Below are 16,742 nucleotides of genomic sequence, written 5' to 3'. Positions count from 1 at the left end.
CATTAATTTCCTGATTTTTGGTGAATTTTTAAGTAAAGGGAGGAGTCAAAATGTGTATACACTTTGAGCGTCGGCATTCATTTTGCGACCACATGTGGTTAATTTAAATTAAACTTCAATCACATGGTTATATTATCAATAATCATGTAATTAAACCCATTGAAAATTTACCAATATTGTAAACACATTCTGTTTACATTAAGCCTGTGGTGTTTTTTTAGTGATGCAATGTTGTCAACTGAGATTTAAAAAAAACCCGCGAGATCAGGAGAAAGAAATGTCCAGAAAATCGCTAGATTTTTAACTTATCGGGGTTTGTATTACTGTACACATAGATTCGAAAAAGTTGTCAAAAAACAAATATATAACAAATAAATGTTATCAAAGGCAAGATAAGTTACTTTTCTACCAAACTGGATATATTTTCCGTGTTTTTATTCAATGTAACATGTTTATTAAGCTCGAAAACCATACAGTGTTTACCGATGTATTGGAACATTCAAGATGGAGTCTGATTCTCTCTTTAACACGGTAAGTTTGGGAAAAGATGTTATAAATAAAAAAACAGATAAAATACTGTTAAAAACTCGCTCAATACATGTTACTGTGACATAGGTTGACATATATTCAGCGGGTTTTTAATAGTATTTTGTATAGTTTTTTATTTATAACACCTTTTTCCAAACTTACGGTGTTAAAGAGGGTGTGAGACGCCATCTTCAATTTTCAAATACATCGGTAAACACTGTATGTTTTTCGAGCTGAATAAATATGTTACATTGAATAAAAACACGAAAAATATATCCAGTTTGGCAGAAAAGTAACTTATTTTGCCTTTGATAACATTTATTTGTAATATATTTGTTTTTTGACAACTTTTTCGAATCTATGTGTACAGTAATACAAACCCCTTCGGAAGTTTGAATGCCCCCCCTCCATCTAAAATGTACTTGGAAAAATCGATTTTATAGCGAGATTTAAGAATGGTTAGTCGAAAAAAAGGTGAAAAACAAAACAAATAATCAATAAATAATTGTTACCAAAGGCAATAAATGCTACTTTTTTTTACTTACATGAATGAGTTTATTTTATGTTTTAAAGTATTTTTGGGTTTCAATCGCTTTTCGGGTTTTCTTTATTTTTTGACAATCTAATGCAGGTGTGTGGGTGCCAAATATCTCCAGATTTTCTAGAATTCCCCGCTAGATTGCAAACGAAATCTCCAGATCTAGCAGGAAAACCGCTAAATTGTAACACTGGTCACGTGACAGGAAGCGGTAATAAATAATTGTCCCTAAATAAAAAAAAATGGCCTCTCGGTACAAAGAAAAACACCTATTTATCATAGAAAAATTAAGTATAATGTTATAATTAAAAAGAAATATATAAAAACACACATGGATATAGTAAACATATTATACCAAAACGTGCAAGCCATCCATCCAGTGGTTTTTTAGACAATTAATTCCGAACGAACCAACAGTTACATTTTTATATATATAGATTTTAGAAAATAATTTCTTAATTTTAAATAAAAATTGATTATAAAGAATTTTTTTTAAAATAATTATTGAAAAATATTGCAAAGTGTTTACATAGATGGTTCTTTGGGATAATAGGTGCGCCTAAAACCTCCCTTCCAAAACGAAAAAAAGCATTAGTGTTTTTACTATTTTAAAGCACTTTTCTTTTTTCTTTTAAGTTTGAAACACAAGTAGTGGCTAGTTACTTAGAACAACAAGTGCGCATGGCAGAAATTCTTCAGGGTTTAAATGTATTGTAATGCTTTTATGGTGGTCGAAAAACGTTTTTCAGATGCCATATTACTTCCTATTTACTTGCTTCCCCACGAGGGCAGAGTTAGACATAAGGTCGGTTTTTAATGTTGAGAAGCATTTATTATTAAAAACGAAATGGTGATTAATAAAAGCAAGTTAAGCTAAAAGAAAAAAAAATTATTTTTTTAATTTAAAGAATTAAAGAAAGAAAAAAATTCAAAGAAAGAAAAAATTCAAAGAAATTTCGAAACTCATTAAGATAAATAAAGATTACATGTAAAGTAGTTATTGAAATTCTTGTACATCATATTAAATATGTTATGAAAAGTTCTATGACGTTTTATCATAAATTTTTGACAGCATTAATCTCACTTCAAACAAACAGTTCAACTTAAAACTATAAGAGAATCATAATGAAAGAATCGTAAATCTAAGGTATTTTTTAACGATGCGATTTCGATTCCCCCCAGAATACACGATTCGTACGATTAACGATTCTGATTAATCGTCTCACCACTAGTTTGTATACAGGATCCATATGTTACGTGTTGTTGCACTGTTTCTTTTAATGTTTTCTACTGAAACCTGTCATCTTCAGGTGGTTGTTTATTTGTTGAGTTTAAAAATGTGTGACTATTTATAGAAAAGTATGTTTAAAGCATATCCAATTGAATGTATCAGGCTCCTTCAGTCTTTGACAGACTATGGTTACCCATGTAGGGTTGCCTGCATGTGAAATTTATATATTTATAAAAATAGATCACAAATAACATAGGTAAACAATAATGATTTGTTTTTATTTAAAAAAAAAACAACTTATTTGCAGACAATTTAAATGCGATTGTTTTTTAAAACGCAAGTAGGTCACTAATAATGTAGATAAACAATAATTTGTATTTTAACAATTTCGCAAGTGTATTTTCTAGAAAATAATTTTGTGCATAAAACGCAAATATGTCCCAAATATCATTGGTAAACAAAAAATGATTTTGGTATTTTAAATAATTTATTTATTTTCTTATGCACGTCGATTACCCTAATAGTCATAATTTCGCCCACAGTTATTGTAGGCGATAAATAGTCATAAAAAAATAATAATGCCCAAAAAACAATTATATTAATTAATAATCGATATAATATGTAAACGTTCATGTTTATAAGCAAAGAAAATGTTTTATCTAAACTAAATAAAAAGTGTGTAATCTTTTTTGAAAAGGTGTTTCTCTCTATCTATCTATCTTTGTGCCTCTCTGTCTGTCTCTCTTGTTCTCTGTTTCTCTCTCTGTCTCTCGCTTTATATCTAGGTATCTGTCTCTCTCCCTTCCTCCCTATAAGTTGAACTTATTCTGTCTGTGTGTCTTTATGTGTACGTATGCATTTGTTTACAAACTCTTTCGTTCACTCGCTGGTATGATAAAAAGTCGAATATCGTGATTATGACTGTGTTTTTTTTGTGCAGGAAATAATAAGTAAATGGACAGCAGTAGAAGAATTTAAGTAATACAGTCAGGATAAGGAAAACTTGGTTTAGCGGGTTAGTGTTTTTTTTTTTAACAAAGTGTGTTCGTTTATTCAGTAAGGTATCTATTTTAGAATAGGCGGGTTGAGAGATAGCAACCAATGAGAAGTGCTGGAAGTGTGTAAGGGAGAAATCATTACTTTGTATAAGGGAAATGGAAAGTTAATGCTTTGTGTATGAGTTTATAATCCAGTTAAGAAGGGTGACTGGCGGACATAGTAAGAATATGTATATGTTTTCTGGGTGTAGAGTGGGAGTAGGAAGAGTACTGTGACTAGAGAGGGAAAAGTTAAAACTACTTCCTTTGTAGATGATGGCGGTAGTCATGATGCCTCTCCTAGGATGTAATATAGGGTATAATCTAACAAATAATGTGATCAAAAGTTAGATAAGGTGGCTCATTATAGTTTAGACATAATAAATTAGTATGTGGCATCTGTTATTGCAAACTTTTGGTATTTTGGTCCAGAGTGGAAAAACTGTGCCTCTTTTATTATATATAGGGATAACAAGGTTGAACGTTTTTAATACTTTATAAATGATAAATTTAATTTTGCTATTATTGACGGGGGATACATATCTATGAATTATATTTTTAAGTACTTTTTCATCGGTTTTGAAGTTATAGTATAATTGGTTCTAATAGAATATACTGAGCGGGGCAGGCGGGGGGTTGTTTGGTTGATTATTATATATATGGGAAGCCATCAGGGATCTCATCAGAGATGCCCCATGGGGAAATATCTTTTCTCTTCCAGCTGAACAGTGCACAAAGGAGACTACTGAATGGTTCAAAACTGCAATTGAAGCACATATTCCTACATGGAAATTCTATAGCTCCACTCTCTCCAAAGGTTTACTTCTACTTGTGCAACTGCCATTGTTCAAAGGTAGCATGTGTACCACAGATTTAACCAACGTAAGTCCAGTTCAAACAGACAGATATTTATAGAAGCTAGAAGTAATTGTAAGTGAGAAATAGTAACAGCTAAGACAGAATACACTGAAACCAGAAAACGCATCAAAGCACAGAAATTAGGAACCTGTGATTTTTGGAAAATCTACAACAGTGCAGTAAATAATGGGCAGTCAATGATTCCCTCACTATCAAACAATCATGAGGTTGTTTGCATGGCAACCGAGAAGGCTAACATGCTTGCCAGTCGGTTTGCCTCAAACTCCACATTGAACCCGGCAAACCACTCCCTTCCTGACTTTCCTTTGCAGATTTTTTCTTTTTAGATAATTGTTATTTTATCAACTTGCATGAAATGAGCTGTGTAAAAGATGCTTAAAACCGTTTGATTTATGTAAATACTCTCAGTAGTTCAAAAGTTATGAGAATTTTAAGTGCCAAAATTTAGGTTTTTCCATGACATTTTTCTTTAGAAAAAGTGGGCTAAATTACGGACCTCAACATTTCAAGAAATTTGGTAATTTCGCCACCATTTATTTATTTTTCAACTTATTCTCATGAAACTTGGCACTCTTATGTAAAATTGTGTGCTCTTTCTTATTATGCAGTCAAATCTGATGTATCTCTTTACCATAAGCCATAAATTATAAATTAACATGCACACATTTCAATTTTTTTTTAAACTGCCGCATAGTATCATACAATGGGTGTCTATTTATGGATAAAACTAAGTATTATAGTGGTATTTAAATACAGCTTATTGAGAACAGGCATTTTCCTGCCTCCTCACCAAAGTAAAGCTTAATCTGGGGTGTAGCCATTGAATGCCTAAAGAGCATTCATGGCCGGTATTTATTACTCCCCTCAAAGAAAAAAAATTGAGTAGATATGAATTAATCTCAGAAATAAAAGACAATTTTTCATATAGATTTTTGATTTCTGTAAAAGACGGAAATTCCCATAGTCGACCAGAACTTATGCATTTTGGGACCAGTTCATTTTTCAATTTTGTAAATCCTCTCTATCTGGCCCAAAATATACCTCTATTTTCTGAGATGCAATCATAAATCGTACTCTACATAAATCCTTGATGTAGCTTTTTACAGTACCAGAAACCAGGAATCCTGACAAGCAACAACTATATATTCACCAGTTGATGTTAATTTTTGTAATTTCTATTCTGTTGTTTTACTGAAAATTCAACTATGTAAACAAGAAATAAAATGGTAATTTTTTGCCTTGTTTCAAACATAAAATTTAAAATGATTACTTTTATAGATTTTAGGGTATGCTGAAAACGAATATCACATTTAAACTTTCTGCAAATAAGTAGTTTTCCGGATATTAAGCAATGTCATTTCTTATGTTATCGCTGGTGGCCATCTTGGTACGTCCGAGCGCGCAAACATAACCCAGAGAAACTATGCGCAAACGCACGTACCAAGATGGCCTCGTTTTCAGCATACACAAAAAACTTAAAAGGTAGTCATTTTAAAGAAAAATGCTAAGGTGGAAACAAGGTAAAAATTTACAAAATTCATCACAATGAAATTCTTTATCAAACCGCCTAATAATAATAATAATTATTATTATTATTATTTAGATATCCTCAGTTAAAAAAAAAACAGGTTTGTTTTACAGATTCGAAAAAATGGTCTTGACAATGAGTTAAAAATAAATTCTAGTTTCACGATATATACAGGGAACATGAACTGGAATAGATACATTGAATGCATTGCCAAGGCTACTGTGAAGAAGGTGGGCTCTCTCTACCGTGCTAGAAAGCTACTTATGCCTGAAAGTATCCTGTACCTCTATAAGGCTACCATTCACCCATGTATGGCATCCTGTTGTCACATTTGGTCTGGTGCATCTGCTACTTGCCTCTCACTCCTGGACAGAGTTCAAAAGAGAGTCACCAACCTGATAGGTCCTGAACTGTCATCTGTCCCATCGATGAAATGTTCCATCCCTCTGCCTGTTCTACAAGTATTTTAATGGTGAATGCTCTGATGAACTACAAGCACTTGTACCCCCTCAACGCAAATACCCCCAACAAACCTGACAAGCAGCTAAATCCCACCCCTACACAGTAAAGATCCCTAGGTGTAAGAAAGCCTTCTACTCCTATAGTTTCTTCTCCAGAATCGCTAGACTTTGAAACTCCTTTCCGGGATTCTGCTTTCCCAACTGTACTGACATGCAGAAGTTCAAGTGTAATGTAAACGGACATCTTGCTGCTAATCTCCATTCATAATATCCCTGCAACTTATGTCCCCGATAGTAGCCTCCTACTTCAAAGTGGCACTGTGCCTTATTTGGAATGAAAATTGAATAAAAATAAAATAAAATAAAAAAATATATATGTATAAATATTTGTAGTGACAGATTTAAACTATATAGGTAGAATCAAAAGCTAAATTAAAAATTATTTGAATGTTTTCTTTTTAGAATTTTTGAAGCATCACAGAAAAAATGCATTTTAAATATTGGCAAGTTTAAAACTGAAATGCATAAGCATGGATAATGGATTAAAAAAAAAGCAGCAGCAGCAACAATTGTTGATGGATGCATGAAAATCAAAAATCGCAAAAACTATTGTTAAATGAATTGAATAAAATTTAAAATTACACCAGCATTTATATTATCTAATTGGAATTCATTATTGAGATGAGTATCATTTATTAATTTATTTATTGCGGACTATTATCCTCATCTTTTTTTTCTTCGGGGCCTGTGGCGCTGTGGATAGAGACGTTGAATCTCTATGATTCCAGGTGAGCATTGTCTGAAGATAGCGGTTTCAATCCTATCCAAAGCCGGCCAGAGCTTTACTTGGCCAAAACGTGGTGAGATGACAACAACTATGGAAGGCAGTAATTGCTGAGGATGCAGTTAGGCGATTCGGAGTTCCTATCCTGTCGTGAAGGCCAGAGGAATAGTTGGCTGAAACGTCGTGAGACAACAACTAAAAAACAAAGATATAGTGAACAAAAACACCAATTTTGCTTTTCATTTTTTTCTTTTAAATATAACTGACCCATTTGGTAAGAGCGTTCACTAATGGGATGGGAGATAGAAGTTCAATCTTTGGTCGAGTCATGCCGAAGACTTAAAAAATGGTACCTAAATGGTAGCTAAACACTCAGCATTACAAGGGAATAATCAAGAGCAAGGGGAGTAATTTTAGAAATGGAGCAACACCCTCCCCTTACACCTTGGTGTAGCAGCTAATAAAATGGGAGCTTTCAGGTTGCCCTCGGCTATAGTCGGCCACTTAGTTTAACTTACATCCTTCTAAGGTAGGAAGTCAGAATCTGAAGATAAGAATTTGGGAAAGAGTTTTGCTTTTAAAACTAGTTTAAAATGGCCCACAATAACTTATTCTAAAATTCCATTTAAAAGAAGATAATTCTGTACCAAAATAAGAAGGTTTAAGGATCGTTACTCTTTCTAGTTTCGAAAAGTCTTACTTACCTGCAGACCGCAACAGCCTACAGCATTCATGATAGATGCGTTGTGAACAACAGAAACAGGAATTCCTTCTTGTTTGGCTCTTAACATAAGATCTGTGTGAGTCGTGGCACTAAAATACAGAAAATAATATGATTTGCGTTAATAAAAACAAATTGTGGTTAAATAAGGAATGTGTCTTTATTTATCCCTCTTTCTTGCAAATCTATCCTTATCACTTCCTCCCATGTTTTCTTTGGACTTTCCCTGCCAACTGACCCTACTATGTCAACTGTTCTACATCTAATAACTCAAAAACTCTCATCAATTCCTATTTCCTATTTTGCACACATCTCCTTATACTGTTTGAATTTAATCTTCTGAAGTCATCAAAAAATCCTGCATGTTTTTCTGCATTATTTTTTTCTATGCAACATATATCTTTAACTCTCACTACCTAGGTTTCACTCCTTACAATTATTGCACTGCATACACATGCCTGACAGACTTTTTCCTTGGTGAACATTAGTAAACAATAAACACAGACTTTCTTCCTTTCAGGCTTCAACATGGTGATCTTCAAATCCAATGCTAACAAATATTTGTGATAAACCAACCTCACAAGTAATGAAATTTGTTAATTGCATTCATCATTTTCAATCATCTCTTCATCATTCAACTCATCTCTTACTATGTTTTTGTGGCATTGGTGCAGATTGTGAACCAGACGTGTGTCAGCGTTCGCTCAGGTTTGGGCGGAACATGACATCAACAGCCGGATTATGCCAAGCAACGGCGATAAAATGATAACAACATTACGTAAAAGAAAATAGCAAAATGAATAAATGTAAAATGTAGAAACATGTGAAAATATTTTTTGTTTTCTTCAAAATTGGAAGAAAAGGTTTTAAAGATGAAATATGTTGGTTCTATCCATGATTTGCATGTAATAACTGTTTTTTTTTTTTTTCCTCTTCCAATCTTATATAGTTGATGTCATGTTCCGGCCAAAACCGAGCGAAGGCTGAGATACGTTTGGTTCACAATATGCACCATTTTTGCCTCTTATCCTTCAGTAACAGATCTTATTTTCTATAGAAACACATCTCCCTTTCTATTTATTAACAGTTTACGGTAAGAAAGTAAAAAGATTAAAATAGTCTGTTATAAAAATAATTTAACATATACCTAGAAAGAAAGAGATAAAGAAAAAGATAAGGAAAGAGATGGAGATATAGTGAATAGAAGCACTTTTTCTTTTTTAATTTAACAGGCTTTGCAAATCACTTTTTTCGGATTGAAACACTCTAACTCAAGTTCAATAGATGACCCAATAAAAATGAAAATAATTCACTTCTGAACAGCATAATGGGAAGTTGAGTTTGTTTTCATTGCATGAGTATTTCTAGTGACGGGACAATTCCAATTGGTCCTGGATATGACCTTAAACTATATCCAGTGGTGAGGCCCCAGCTTGCGGGCTTTGGGGAGTGTGCAGCCACCCTTTAATTACCATTGCTCCCAGGTCCATTCTGACCCGAAGTGGTATAGTACCTGTTAGGATCCCAACTATGGGTTAAATAGAAACCGACTTAAAAACAACAAATATATTCTATTAAAAAAATTTTCCTCAAAATCTTTGAATTCGGCATTAAATAACCTGAAAAGGCTTGATATGCCGTAAAACAAAAACAACCAACCAACCAATTCCAATTCCGTAATAAATTCTCAATTCCAATACAAATATCGATTCCCACTCCAATGTTTTATAAATCTCTAAATATTAAACTATGAAATTGTATTATTTTTTTTTTGATTACCGTAAAATACATAGTTAATGTGCTGATATGTTCTGAAACATAAAAATACACTTGTGGTGATAGTCTATACATTTTAGTGTTACTATTGTTTTAAGATCAATAAATATTTATTATTTTATCATTGCTACCAGCAGTGGAAAATTTTGTTTTAAACACAATCAAAAAAAAAAAAAAAAAATTAAAGCAATCGTTTTTGGCATTGGAAAATAGGCACAAATTTTTTCCAATTCCAATACTCAAAAAAGATCCGATTTTTCTGATTTCTGATTCCGATTAATCATCCCCACACAATTATATACATTCATACAGTTGTAAACAAAAAGAGAAAACTCAAAAGAAGTTAACTTTAACTTTAACTTACCCAAAGGGATCTCCAACAACAAGTAAAGCCACATCTTCAGAAAGAGTATCTTGCAATATTGTTTCTAGAAAGGAAAATATTTATATCATTAGATAACAGTAAATAATGTGATTCTTATATCAATATAAAATTTGTTGTTTTTACCGCTTGGACATTGATATTAAAAGCCTACTTTTTCTATTTAAAAATTAATAAAACGAATTTCTTAATACACTCAGTCTTGGAAATGCCAGCGACAACATAAAGGTTAACTGATTTGCATATTCCTTTGAAAAAAAAAAATGGCCTTTAATTAATTACTTATTCACTTTTTATAGTTTCTTACTTGATGATTGATTTTATTTTACTACTAGCAGGGGGTGCCCGGCGTTGCTCGGGTGTTTGGAGGTGTATGCTGTGCAAAAAAAGCAAAAAAACAAAAAAAATGGTTAATTTTTTAAAACTTTGACCCCTATTATGACCCCTTAAAATTTATAGTTTCGGGCTCACATCACTTTATTAAGTTAGATCCAGGTTCAAGGAACCTATATCTAAAATTTCAAGTGTCTAGACCCAAAATTGTCGGAGGAGTTTGGTAGAGTTCTTAAAGGTCAAATCGTTGAAATTTGACCCCTTAACAGCCAAATTTCTGGCTGACACCCGTCACATCGATTTTCTCAAATCTCAGAACCCGGTATTTCAAATTTCGAGTCTATAGACTAAAAATTGACAGAGTTATTGCGTAGGGAAATGTAGACAGACAGACAGACAGACAGACACGTTCACTTTTATAGATATATAGATTATGCTGAATTCTATTGATGCATATTTTTTTACCTCGTGTAAAATTGCATAGCATTTAGGATTGTAGAGGTGACAGTTATGCCCCTTGAACCAGCCGGAAGCAGGCAGGAGTTATCTCCCCTTAAAATATAAGCACGTGTACTGATGACTCTCTTCCAATGCTGAACACTCCTCCAACTCTAAATGGTGTTACGAACAGGAGTTATTCTTCCTTTCCCTACACTTACAAGTATTACCGATGTCAAGTCCTGGTTTGGACTTGTGAATCCGGTATCATATACTTTTTCCCAAGCAAAGGTGATGACACACTTCCGGAAATTGTTGAAAACAAAGAATAAGAAGGTCTATTAGGATGATATGCTGAAGCATAAATCAAAGGGGATAATAGTGGAGGAAATTGAAAAGGGCATTCGAACATCTGAAATGAACAGAGCAACTGGACTGGCAATTGATAGTAAATAATAGTATTTTCTATTTCAAAAACATTGCACTTGTTTGCTTCAATAATCAACTTGTTTCCTTCAATAATTAACTTGTTTCCTTCAATAATTACAAGAAACCTTCTCTACCACCAATAGCCAAATAGCCAAAAATTCATTAACTGAAATTACTTCTTTTAAACTCCTCTGCCTAACGTTCATAGGAAACATGAGTTGGAACAATTACATTGAGAGCATTGCCAGGACCGCTGCGAGGAAGGTAGGCTCTCTCTACCATGCTAGAAAGCTACTAATGCCCGAAAGTGTTCTGTACCTCTATAAGGCCACCATTCGCCCATGTTCTCTCCAAACTTTACAACAAATGTCTTAATGAATCTTGCTTTCCTGCCTCCTGGAAAACTGCTTCTGTAGTGCCAGTTTTCAAGAATTCTGGCGAAAGAACTGACCCAGTAAATTATCGCCCCATTAGCCTCCTCCCACTTTTTGCCAAAATATTTGAGACCATAATTAACCAAGCTCTAGTCCATCACCTTACAGATGCTAAACTTCTGACTGACCAACAATATGGATTTAGGCAAGCCCGTTCCACAGCAGACATCCTAACTGTAATCTCAGGACGTATATACCAGTCACTGGACAAAGCGGGGGAGGGTAGGCCAAGAAAAGCTTTAAAAGCTAAGAACAGCATCTATTAACAACAGACCTTTGATCTTAACCAAAAAGGCCAAGCACAAAAGTGTTACGGACAGACCGACAGACTGACCGACCAATGGAGTGACTTACAGAGTCGCTTGCACGCGACTAAAAACTGACCTCTGCGGTCTCTATGAAATTACTCAGCCAATTTTTGGTCTAAACATTTGAACTTTTACATAAAGTGTATTCAGACATAGGGCAAGCTTTTTAATCAGTTTTTGGCCAAAAAGTTGGCTGCCAGGCGATCAAAGTTCAAAAGATTTGACCTTTGTGATCTCTAGCAAACTATTCAGCAAATTTTAGGTCAAAAAATTTAAAATTTTACATAAAGGCTATTCCAATATACAGCAAGCTTTTTAATCAGTTTTGGGCGAAAATTTTGCAGCCAAGAGGTCAGAGTTGAAAGAGTTGACCTTCGCAGGCTCTACCAAATTCCTCTGCCAATTTTGTGTCTAAACACTTGAAATTTTAGATTTTTTAAATTTAAATAATTTAAATTTAAATAATTTTTTTAATTTTTTATCAAAAACCAAAGTCATACATTCAGAATTTTACAAACTCAGACTTCACTTACATTTGGTGCGCCATTTATTATTGATTTTCACAATCGGGCGATATTAAAACATAAAAATTACCTTTCAGTTCAATTAGTTTGTTAAGATCTTTTGCAATATTAACCAACGCAAAACAGGAAGTCTTACAAAGCTGGGCAGTGACTGCCAACAAATAGTCACCTGTGTATGTTAGATAATGAAATAATGAAATAAAATTGTTAAAAGTTTTGTACGATTTTTTATTTTAAATAATTTATTTTAGAAAAATAATCAAATAAGTGGTATGGCTTTTTTTTTAGAAAAATATTATTAAATGCCTGTCTTTTTTTTATTTTCAATAATTTGTTTTATAAAAAATAATTAATCAAATATAAAAAATAAAAAATTAAATTAATATAAAAAATAAAAAAAAATAATTAGTATGACTTTTTAGTAAAATATAATTAAATGTCTGTTTTTTTATTTTAAATAATTTTTTTTATAAAAAATAATTAATCAAATATAAAAAAATAAAACATTATTAAATTAATATAAAAAATAAAAAAATAAGTGGTATGGCTTTTTTTTTTAGAAAAATATAATTAAAAGTCTGTTTTTTTATTTTAAATAATTTGTTTTATAAAAAAATAAATAATCAAATATAAAAAAATAAAAAATTATTAAATTAATATAAAAAATAATTAGTATGGCTTTTTTAGTAAAATATAATTAAATGTCTGTTTTTTTTATTTTAAATAATTTGTTTTATAAAAAATAATTAATCAAATATAAAAAAATATAAAAAATTTAAATTAATATAAAAAATAAAAAAATAATTAGTATGGCTTTTTTTTAGTAAAATATAATTAAATGTCTGTTTTTTATTTTAAATAATTTGTTTTATAAAAAATAATTAATGAAATATAAAAAATAAAAAAGTAATTAGTATGGCTTTTTTAGTAAAATATAATTAAATGTCTGTTTTTTATTTTAAATTATTTGTTTAATAGAAAATAATTAATCATATAGGTTATAAAATTAATATAAAAAATACAAAATTATTAAATTAATATAAAAAAAATAGAAAATAATTGGTATGGCTTTTTTAGTAAAATATAATTAAATGTGTTTTTTTTATTTTAAATAATTTATTTTACAAAAATAATCAAATAGGTGGTATGGCTTATTTTAGTAAAATATGTCTGTTTTTATATTTTAAATAATTTGTTTTATAAAGATAATCAATCAAATAGGTGGCTTTTTTCTTTTAGTAATTCAGTAGACTGTGTTGAAATAATAGTATTATTTACAAAACATTTGGAGGGGAGGCTTTATTAATTATTTTGTACTTTCATCTAACAATTTGATAAATAGATTAATGCATTTGTGAAGCTGAAACAATAATCAAAAGTCATACGACAAAGGAAGTTTAATAACAGGGACTATGCCTAAGCCAATATCATTTGCTGCTGACTTACTTCTAAACCGAATCAGTAAATATTTACTAACCTGAAAATTGCTCGACCATTTCTCTGTCAGCAAGAATTATTTCTCGGCCATAGAATTTTTCCTACAAGAAAATAAATGAAAACTTATATGATCCAATAAATACTTCAAAGTAAATGATATGTAAAACAATAAATAATAACTTTTTGGGGTGTTTGTGCATCTATGTTACCATGCTATTTTTTTTTTTTTTTAGTATTTTCAAGTTAGATTCAGTTTTTATGAGACTTGTTTATTAAATTTTAAAGTGAACGGACAGAATAGTTACAAAAAACCCTTCCCTCTCCATGTTAAGAATGGGTTTCTAAATAATAGTGTTATTATTTCAGCGTGATAACATAACAAGTACCCAAACAGTATAGATTTAGGCAATGTTTTTCTATTGCAGATATTTTAACAGTCATTTCTAAATGCATACATAATGATTGATAGGGATGGTTCCCTGGACTGGCTCAAAAGAGGATCCCTCCATTACGACCAAGAGAGGTTGATATTGGCTGCACAAGACCAGGGCCTCATGACAAACGCCTTCAAAAAGATGTGTAGTCTAAGCAACAATAATAAATGCAGGTTCTGTAGCACTGAGGTTGAGAGTGTGGGCCACCTGATTTCTGGTTGCGAAGTCCTACTTGAAGACGGTTATTATACAGATCGCCATAACGGAGTTTGCAAATACCTTCACTGGAAGATATGTAAGAAACTCAACATTCAGTGTAGTAAAAAATCCTGGGAACATACACCCGAAGGAACAGTTGGGAATGACAACTACACTATTCACTATGACTACATAATCCCTACTGCTACATATCTAGAAAACGCAGCTGTTAAACCAGATATAGTGATTTGGGACAGAGCAAACAAAAAAGCGACCGTAATAGAGGTCAGTGTACCCAATGATACAGGGCTTAACAGAGTTGAGAGGGAAAAGATAACAAAGTATCAAGGACTTATGTATGATATGAAACGAAATTGGAAATTAAAAGACGTTTCAATTATACCAGTCATCATAGGAGCAACTGGGCTTATGAAAAAGAACTTTAAAAAGTACATAGCAAGCATACCCGGTGAACCAAGTGCAAGTGAAATACAAACGATTGCACTGAAAGGGACGGCTAGAATCCTGAAAAGATCTCTTGGTTGGACTCACTAAAATAGGGGTAAATGTCAGACATCTAGTTGGATGTCCCATCCCCTAGAAGAAAAAGTTTAAGAAAAATGAAAAAAAAAAAAATGCACTGGATAGGACTTGAGCTGTCCAAGGCCTTTGACAGTCTGGCACGAAGGGCTACTCATAAAAATTAAATTGTACAGTATAACTGGATGAATAATAAATATAATTAGATCCTTCTTAGACAATAGAACCATCCAGGTTGTTATTGATAGCCATACATCCAAACAGCATAACATTAATATCTCATTCAATGGAGATAATGTTGGTTTTTACAGCTTTTTTCTGCGGGAAGGTGTAGTCGTCCTCTCACCTTAAATGGGCACCTATCTGACTACAGGACATGCAACACATTGTCAGCATCTTATAACGAGGCTCCATTAAAATCATAAGCAACAATGAAAGCTGAATCATCTTAATAGCAAAAGCGATAACATAAGATTTCAGTAAGTAAAAAACATTAGCATCAATATTTGCCTGCACATCACTTCTCTTGAAAGGAATTATAATTGTTATATAGTTGGCCGTGTAGAAGAGAGAATTATCTGTTATTTGTCTATCTATCTATCTATCTATCTATCTATCTAAATCTGGTGAAGTAAACGAGAGGTGAAGCTATGTTTTGATAAGGTTATCAAAACATATTAAAACATGTCAAACTGTGAACTGATCAAGTTTGCACTGGAAGTTGACATGTTGTTTGTCACATGTTCCAGTTTGCTGGAGCAAAGTGTTGAGTTGAATTCTAGATGTCAAATATCTGGTACCTGGTGCAGCATTCACCCTGAATTGGTTGAACTGCTTTCCTCCAAAGAAGGAAGTTTTTAGGGAATATTAAATTCTCAAGTGGTCACTAGTTTAATGTATATCTCATTCAATGGAAATAGCGATGTTGGTTTTTACAGTTTTTCTGCGGGAAGGTGTAGTCGTCCTCTCACCTTAAATGACTTCAGAACATGTAACACATTATCAGCATCTTATAACGAGGCTCCATTAAAATGAATTCCATTGAAAGGAATTACAACCACAAAAGCTCATAACATCATTACAGAATCTATGACTATGGACAAATTTATCTTTAGTTGACCTTTGACAACTAAATATTTTTGTTTACTAGCCAAACCTACATGATTTTTAGAATATGACATCTTCGTTCTGTGTCGAGTATGTACATCATAAAGATTTTTATGTATATTTTTGAATAAGTATAATTCTAAATATACAACAAATTTTATGTTGATACTTGATGGTATAAACATTCTGTTATCTTCAGATGTTTTTTAAAACAGCCTCTCGTTAAAAAAGAGTATATTGTTCTATTAAACGTTTATCGTTTAAATAATTTGACTTTGTTCATTTTATTAAAAAAAGAAAAAGCTGAAAAGATATTTTTCACTCAGTAGTGAGCTTTGGAAGATTGTCAGTGAGAGAAATACAATCGCCAAAAGATAAGCGTTTCATTATTTCAAGTCGACACTTTGAAAAATCACTCGCAAATGCGACTGTTTCACTTGCAATGTAAAGCCCTGCATGATATCATTTTCAGTTTTAGCATGATCATGGTTTATATGGAAAAAGTACCTGGAAATAAATGGCGCTGTTACAACTGAAAAAAAGGTTTATATGGAAAAAGTACCTGGAAATAAATGGCGCTGTTACAACTGAAAAAAAGGTTTATATGGAAAAAGTACCTGGAAATAAATGGCGCTGTTACAACTGAAAAAAAGGTTTATATGAAAAAAGTACCTGGAAATAAATGGCGCTGTTAC

The 16,742-nt window shown here is 32.1% G+C and overlaps 1 protein-coding gene across 4 annotated transcripts in view; it reads right to left on the bottom strand.

Moving 5' to 3' along the window:
• LOC145269813 (diphthine methyl ester synthase-like) overlaps positions 1 to 16,742 on the bottom strand; it is a 902,043-nt gene that overhangs the window by 770,476 nt on the left and 114,825 nt on the right. For all 4 annotated transcript variants that reach the window (XM_080125536.1, XM_080125542.1, XM_080125549.1 and 1 more), the window contains exons 2-4: positions 13,809 to 13,869; positions 9,848 to 9,911; positions 7,691 to 7,799 (exon numbers count right to left, since the gene is read on the bottom strand). In XM_080125536.1, coding sequence (XP_079981662.1) covers positions 7,691 to 7,799; positions 9,848 to 9,911; positions 13,809 to 13,827 — 192 coding nt within the window. In that variant the 5' untranslated portion in view covers positions 13,828 to 13,869. The remainder of the gene's footprint in view (positions 1 to 7,690; positions 7,800 to 9,847; positions 9,912 to 13,808; positions 13,870 to 16,742) is intronic.

Source organism: Euprymna scolopes, chromosome 4 (genome assembly GCF_053919585.1).
Source record: "Euprymna scolopes isolate OS-2025 chromosome 4, ASM5391958v1, whole genome shotgun sequence".
In the NCBI taxonomy this organism is placed as follows: domain Eukaryota; kingdom Metazoa; phylum Mollusca; class Cephalopoda; order Sepiida; family Sepiolidae; genus Euprymna; species Euprymna scolopes.
The sequence above is the reverse complement of the archived record's forward strand: the minus strand, read 5'-3'. Positions and strand labels throughout refer to the sequence as shown.